This window comes from Solea senegalensis, linkage group LG16 (assembly GCF_019176455.1).
Source record: "Solea senegalensis isolate Sse05_10M linkage group LG16, IFAPA_SoseM_1, whole genome shotgun sequence".
Classification (NCBI taxonomy): Eukaryota; Metazoa; Chordata; class Actinopteri; order Pleuronectiformes; family Soleidae; genus Solea; species Solea senegalensis.
This window is the reverse complement of record NC_058036.1, coordinates 12,160,661-12,168,610: the sequence shown is the minus strand read 5'-3', so window position 1 is coordinate 12,168,610 and position 7,950 is coordinate 12,160,661. Positions and strand designations below refer to the sequence as shown.

Sequence of the window (7,950 nt, the reverse complement as noted above, 5' to 3'; positions counted from 1 at the left end):
CAGTGTAAAGGTGAACAAATCTGGTGACATTTGTTATACAAGGTACAAACCAAATGGCTATGCTTTATTACATCTAATCACTCTAATGACTTATTCTAGTTCTTGCTTTTGAAGACATAATATGGGGGTATAACCTGTTGATTCACAACAGGATGAGAGGAGATTTTTTAATGGCTGTCCATTAAAATGCAATATTCACAGTATGTTTTACATTTTTTAAATTCTGTATCAAAATAAATTATAGAGTGTGTGTCTTTTTGATTGGAAGGCCTTGGCAATGTCCATGGACCACCAATCCACACAAAGATTTATCCTACAGACTATATTATGGCATGTAATGTTTGAATGGAGCATATATTATTATTATTGTTATTGTTATTGTTGTTGTTATATATTGATCAACCACTTCATTAAATATTGTCAGAGAGGAAAGATTACAATGATCTCTATTTCAGTTGGTGCCCACAACAGAGAGGCAGAAGTAGTTCATGTTATTTTAATGCTTGCCTCACTCTTCCACCATTGAGCTGGTGCTAGTATAGATGTTGAAAGAAGATTAGAAAATCTCCAAAAATAACCAATATGGAAATTGTCTGTATAATATGACTATTTATTCATGTTTTCTGAAAGGTGAAAGTAAAAGGATAACTCTTCCACCTATTGTATATTTTCACAACTTTTAATAAGGTTATTTGTGTTGCTATAGAAATGGCCTATGGGTAAAAGAGGAGGATATTGTTTTCTAGGCTATAAAAAGCCTCCTGAGGCCAGCCCTCATTATCCAAATGAGCTTATGGTCTTACAAGTAGGTGAGTTTTATATGCTTTAACGTGACATATGTGCATGCTGAGTAGTTCACTGAAAGCCCCACTAATCCTCTCAGCTGCCTGTCCGTTGAGAGATACACAAGACTGTGTTCAAGTGCATGCTACAAGTCTTTTTTTTTATGAGCATAACCACCATTATGTAGATTTATTTTGCAAAGGAAATTCATAAAATGGATTCATCAATATTTTGTTTTGTCAGCTTCTTCTGGGAAAGGGCTCTTCTCGGACTCAACAACCTCCGTCATCTGAATTTGACAGCGACAGCAGGTGGCTAAGGACTGTGGGTATTCTTTGCATCATTCACCACACTCTCTGCTCTGCTGTGTCGCTGTCTCCAGGAGGACAGTGTCTTTTAGATAACAGCTACAATGGGCTGCTCACCATCCAAAGGTAACAATTTTGGGACTTTGGGTTCCATAAGGAAGAGCCGAATGCTGCCTTCTGCACCTCAAGAAAACCCAAGGCAATTCACAGAAGATGGAAAGAACTGTAATTCAACTATATCCACAAATGTGGATATAAAGGAGAGGAAGACATCTGGACAAAGCCAGGTATTTCAGAAGGAGGCATATTTGACACCGCAAACAAAGAGATCTATGACCGAGCCTGGTCCAGAAGCAGGGAACATGGACAATTTAGGGAGTCAAGGGATGGACAACAACAAGAAAAAAGAGAGAAATCACGACAAACAGGATGTAACAGAGAAAAAGTCTGGAAGAAAACCAAAGAAAAACTCCAGAGGTACAAAAGTTCTTAAAAAGAAAGATAAAGACACACTATCTGCTGAGCTCAAAGTGGACTTCCCAGAACCACTGGTAAAGGCTCATCAGGCCGCTTATGCATTTTTGAATCCTAGCATAAACAAGTATGATATTCTTCTTGGACTTTTGGAGCAAGCAACTGAAACTCAATTTTCTGTGCAGCCTATGGTTGCTTTCATGGCTCTACGCTATGAGGAAATAAATCAGGGACTGAAAGAGATGGCAGATGAGGGAGAAAAAGTTTTAAAAGAAAATGGAGGACATCTTGCTTGGACGAGTCAAATGAAAAACCTTTCATCTTCTGCACCCCTGAAGTCTGGTTTTGCTAGTACTGAGCCCCCACCGGATTTGCTGCAGCAGCTGCTTCAGTACACCACACAGAGAATGCGAAATGTGAGCCACACTGTTGGTGGAATTGGCGATTCTGCCTTGGAGGAGGCAGTGGAGTACTTTGCCTCAATTTCAGAGGTCTTAGAGGAGAAACTGAGAGTCAAGCGTGCAGTAGAGACTAGGCTAATGCAACTCTTATCGCATATTGAAATGGCCTCTCTGCGCAAGCCTGGGCCAGAGGACTCTGCTCTGTTTAGTGAGGACAGTGGAATTGGAGCGGAGATTGAATCCCTTGCTGGATCTGAAAGACACCACAGACGGGAGAGTTGTGAGTCCACTGGAACAAATAGAGCTGCACTTGTCAGTCCTATGGAATACACCTCCATGAACTTTACACAGGGTGTTTCAAAGCAAAAGCTTCTAAGTCGAGCAAGTCCAAGTGTTTCCCTCACGTCACTCAATTCACTCGGCTCTATTTGCACTATAATGGCTAATAATGACCAAAGAGACTCATTGCTGGGATCAGTTTCCTTTGATGATGGGGGGGAAGATGAAAATGATGTTGAAGAGGAAGAAGAGAGATACATGAAAAATGTCCAAGTAGGGATTAGAAAGCGATCCAATTCTTCACCAGCACAACATGACCAACAACCACGTCGCTTACCCCCTAAGCGCATTGAGAATCCACAAAATGTAGAAATGACTCTTAAAATGAAAAATGCAATAAGTGGTAGGATACAATTTGTTCCATCACAGAACACAAGTGCCAAAACAAAACTTGCAGGCAGCCCAAGAAAAAGTAGACACCAGTGGACAGATGAGGAGGACCAATCTGCAAGGAGACCTCAAACAGCAGCACCTGTTCGAAAGGCACTAGTAAAAAGGACCACAGTGACTGGACAGCAACGATCACGGTCAGCAGAATCCTTGAGGAGTAAAGGTGAAGATCCGACGCTGCTTGAACTAGAAAGGACTCAAAGGGATTTAAACCAGAGATTGCAAAGGATGACTAAAAGCAAGGCAGGGGTCAACACAAGGACAACTCTATCTAAGCATAGTCAAGGTAGCTCACCAGCACAGTCTCCAGCAATAAATCGCAAACAGCCAGAAAAGCACAACAATCCCCAACCACTTAAAGGGAAATTAGACTTAAAAAGGCAAAACAATAAAAAACAGGATGAAACCAATGTTGCAGAAGAGGACAAGCTGAAGAAAAATATAACATCTAGGGGTCCTGTAAAGGCCACCCCACCCCCAAGCCCTCCTTCATCACCACGGCCATCTTCAGGTCTTCGCAAAGGCCGGAATTCAGTCAGGAAACTCATTGATACCTTTAGTCAAGGAATAGAGGAACGAGACGATCCTAAAGTTCTGGGGCCACTAAAAGGAGTACGGAAGTGTGGTGTCCCTGTGTTACCTGGTTTAGGAAATATGGAGGCAGTGCTAAGCACCGGATTAACCAGCTGCAGGCCTGGTAAAACTGATGATTTAGATCTGGACAGTCTTCCTCCACCTCCACTGGAAGTATTAATGGACAATTCCTTTGAAGGTGTCCCGAGTCTTTCAACAGTTGTAGCAGATGATGGGGCTACTAAAGTTGGCAAATCCCCTGTGTTGAAAAGGACAGCTGTATCACAAAAACTGAGGGCCTCAGTTCTGTCAGCGACAGTGCTACCAAGCAAAGGAGGCTTGCCACAGGCCTCCAAGGTTGTTTCCTTTGTGAAAGCAGATCAACAGGATGCATCTGCTCCATCAAAGTTTAGCCAACCAGACTCACAACTGAGGTTTGACCCAGGAAATGAAAGGTATTCTTTGCACCAACAATCAAGGAAGATAATTGACCTTAGAAGCTCTTCAGGCTCTCAGACAGAGAGCTCTTCAACAAGTTTTGTAGAAACGAATCCACCTTCAGGTCAAGAAGAATCTGAAGACTTTCGAGATGGTGGCAACAAATCAGTGCCTGGACCTGACACTGCATTGTCTACATCATCTCTTTCTTTGGTCATCAATAGCCAACCACCTGCCACCCCACCTAAATCAAGGAGTCGAATGTTACCTTCCACACCTTCCATACCAAGCAGCTTACATCGAAGACTTCCCAGTCCAAACTTAAAAAGGCAACCCACTCCACCAACTTCAGCTAGCCCTCCTCTAAACAGGAAACTCCCCACACCACCAGCAGTCCAGAGGAGGCTCCCCAGCCCGCCTGTGGCAAAACAGAACATCTCATTCTCATATCCTTTCAAAGCACCTTCTCCACCTGCCTCACCAAAAGTGCAAAGATGGTCAAGAGAGAACAGCAGTGAAGACTCTTCTGGTGCCCGGATGATTAGTAATGCACGTTCAGTTTTCTGTCCTGTGTCCCCATCCCTGTTTGAGGCCCAGCCTTGTTCAATTCCCCAACTACCTGAAGCGTGGACTTCTACTGGGATGTCTTTTCTCTCACGTCGTTTTGGAGGTCACTCAAGGTTTCCTGTATCCGTTCAAGGACCACGCCCCTTCATCCGACGTAGTCATTCAGACAGAAGGCCAAGTTTATCTTCAATAGCAAGGCAACCAGGCATCTCAGTGGCCGAGACTTGCGGGAGTGAGCCAGCGATATACTCAAAAGGGTGAGTTTTAAGTGTTTCTTACCTAGTGTAATCCCACCATCTGTTATTTTCTTACTTTCCTGAAAATTAAGTGATTGATATACAGTATACAGTAATTCTCCTGGTAAGTTCTCTATTTTAAATCAAATGAAGGACCAAAATATATAGAAATAAAAATTTGTTGTGGGCAAAAGTTCAGCTTTGCAGAACAATGCACAGCACAACTTAAATGACAACAAACAAGGACATCAATCATAGACCAAATATAAAAGAACCTAAAAACAAACCAGATATCACTGTGCTATATCACCTGAGGAGAAATGCGTTTGAATTCTACTGGTGGGTTCACCTATTTAAGGTCATGTTTGTAACATTTAGGTGGGCTTCTTAGCAGAAATGAAATGTGCAGTACTTCACACACAAGCATGTTTTTATGAGTGAATAACAGATTTAAAATTTAAATTGTTTGGTTTTCATATTCTTATAATAAGCCTTTATATATACTAAGGACTTTCACAATGCTGATGAAATTTCCTGGGGCTGGAGGTTCTGGTTCTTAGCCAAATTTATTAGAGTTTGGTTGTGATCTAAATACAGATCAGGATTCAGGATGAAAAAAACAACAATTGTTATTGTGTATTCACACCTTGGAAAACTGAGGGCCATTTATTTAATTTTAGGCTATTATTTTCTTCTGTCTCTACCTCATTTCCCTCTTGTCCTTTCTCTCCCCCCTATCTGTCAGCCACCTCTGCACTGTCCCCCACTTTTCCTTTCACCCCAACTGGCTGGGGCAAATGGCTGCACATCTTTGAGTCTGGTTCTGTCAGACATTTTCCTGTTAAAAGGGAGTTTTTTCTCTCCACTGATGCCTAATGCTTGCTCAGTATGTGAACTGTTGGGTTTTCTGCTCTCCAAGCGTGGTGAAAGGCGTCAACAAATGTTTTTGTTATTATTATTATCATCATTAATAATTATTATTATTATTATTAGGTCATTCTTACATTTTATTTGTATTATTTATTTATCTCTGATGTACAGCACTGTGTCAGCTGTTGTTGTTTTTTAAAGTGCTTTATAAATAAAGTTGGATTGGATTGGATTTTAAAGGTTGAGCATAGGCTTATTCATCACAATTACTACCAAGATAGACGCTACAAAAATCTGTTTTAAAAGCGAATGTCTAATTTTACAGAGTTGTGTGGAAGTAGCTGAATGAATTTACCTTTTTAATCACAGTAATGTACCATCCCTGTTTATTACTGTGTCCATCTGACCATATTCCTAATTTCTAATGACTCCATTCATCCCGACAGGCTGGACAATGAACCAACCAGGGACGATGAATTATGGGGTAGCCAATCAGACCTCAGAGCTGCACCACGCTCTGCATCACACCCAGATCTGTGTGTTGTTGGCCAGGCCTTGTACAAAGACTGAACAGGCCAGTGAAAGGATTATGGATTAACAGGCTTTACAGGATTTACAGAGATGTTGTTTATTCCACGGAGAACACAGAGGAGCTATTTCTATTCACTTGTTGTTGCTAATATTGTGTGAACCTGCTCTTGAATTTATTTTTGGCCTGAATGTGTGTCAGAAATACATTTTTTTTATTTACAATATAAAACTTGCACGTATATAGTCATTGATTTTAGCAGTTCATTCAGACCTATGCTCACATCAAAGTGCAGACTATCTGCAGTGTCTTGGTGGCTCTGTTGTGAAAAGGCTTTACTCCACATTTACTGACAAATTAGATGTGTCAATTAATTAACCTGAAGAAACACATCACATCAAATCATTCCATGATTTAGTGCCTAAAGGCCTTTTAGAGATTATTACTTATAATACAATATTGTCACCACCAATTACAGAATATCATATATCTGTCAATCAGTATATATTGTATTATTCTATTCTGTTATTGTTTCCTGCAAACCAAATTGTACTGTCTGCCATTTCATACTTTCTAGAACGTTTTATAAAATCTATTGTTCTTTTTCCTTTTTTTACCACTTGTTGATTAATAAAATACACTCTTATAAAATAAAACCTGACCCACTTGTATAATTTATAGAGAATTAAATAAGTCAAATCAAATCACATGAAATGTATTCTATCATTCCCACACATAAATAGTTCTTGGGAAAAAGTGCTATAGCAGCAGCAGCAGCAGCTTGCACTTGCCCTGAAACACAAACAAGTAAAGAACACATTGCAATTTTGGTTTTCCAGCACAGCAGAATGAAACATCATGATGGCAGTGCTCACACCAAATAGTCTGAGTCTATGGAGGAAATGCAGCCACTCTGAGCCACTGAGCCATTGTCTTTTAACATTTTACATACTGTCAGTCAGTCACCATCAACCACCAAAGTATTTCATAATGGAGATGATCACAGAGCTGCTTCTCTCTGTTCACCAGCATTTATTTGCTTAAAATGAGGCATGGAAATGAAAAATTAGTAAAAATTGCAAACAGAACTTCACATCACAAGGCTCAACACTTAACACCCACTAAGTGCTGTGAAAATCATGCTTCCCTCACAAGTTTAAGTAATTGGAGCCACATCCACATAACGACATGATATCAAAAGAAACAGATATAAAGTGGATGAAGGCTGTTTTTTTTCTCTTCTTGGAGATGAATTCTGTTTACTTGGTAATTTTGCAAATTAAATGTACTGCTATTGTGGTCAGTAAAAGCTAATGGCAGATAAAGGCCTTTAAAGTAGAACAAAGCCACGAGGAAACAGAGCCCAGTGGCTTTTAACAGCAACTGTTAGAGAGGAAAGGTGACTATGTGTCATCTAATAGCTGGGTGAAAAGCAATTATTGTACTCTGAAAGTTCACACTGGGCAGTGGTAATTGCAGCACAGACCTTTAGCACACAGACACAGAGTTATCATCTCAAATATCAAGCATGTGGTTGAAGTGTGAACGATTCTGTAAAGTGGGATATGGGCTGTTAGAAAATGTCATGGGGAGTTAAGATCAGCGCTCTTCCTCTTGAGACACGCTCAAGATTATCAACAATATCATCAACACTCTGTGACCACACAACACACAGTTTACATGCTGAGTAGCTCTCACAACATAACATTTTGACAATATTGAAAATGGATAGAAATAACATTTTGTCGTGTATGGGAACGATAAAAAGGTTGAAAGAAATTACTTAAGAAAGTATTGGCCTCCTTCGAACTATTTAAACCAGCAACGAAAGAAAAAATGCTTCCAACATCTCAACATTATCGATGGGTAACATTTTGATGTGAACTTGATACTTCTGTACCATCAGAACCAATACTTTCCTTTTGAATATATCATCATTATAATAACATTATAACACTTGTTACGACCTGGCTCGTTTTGGAGAGCAGTAACATATGATTGGAATTAGAAATAGGGATGGAATACGACAACTGGACCGGGAA

At 40.2% G+C, this 7,950-nt stretch overlaps 1 protein-coding gene across 1 annotated transcript; it reads left to right on the top strand.

The window, feature by feature from the left end:
• The first annotated feature begins 895 nt into the window (after positions 1-895).
• Positions 896-6,559, top strand: pcare1 (photoreceptor cilium actin regulator 1). The gene is made up of 2 exons (XM_044048018.1): positions 896-4,530; positions 5,826-6,559. Exons 1-2 carry the CDS (start codon positions 1,196-1,198, stop codon positions 5,947-5,949), a joined length of 3,459 nt encoding a protein of 1,152 aa, XP_043903953.1. The 5' UTR covers positions 896-1,195; the 3' UTR covers positions 5,950-6,559.
• Positions 6,560-7,950: the final 1,391 nt, after the last annotated feature.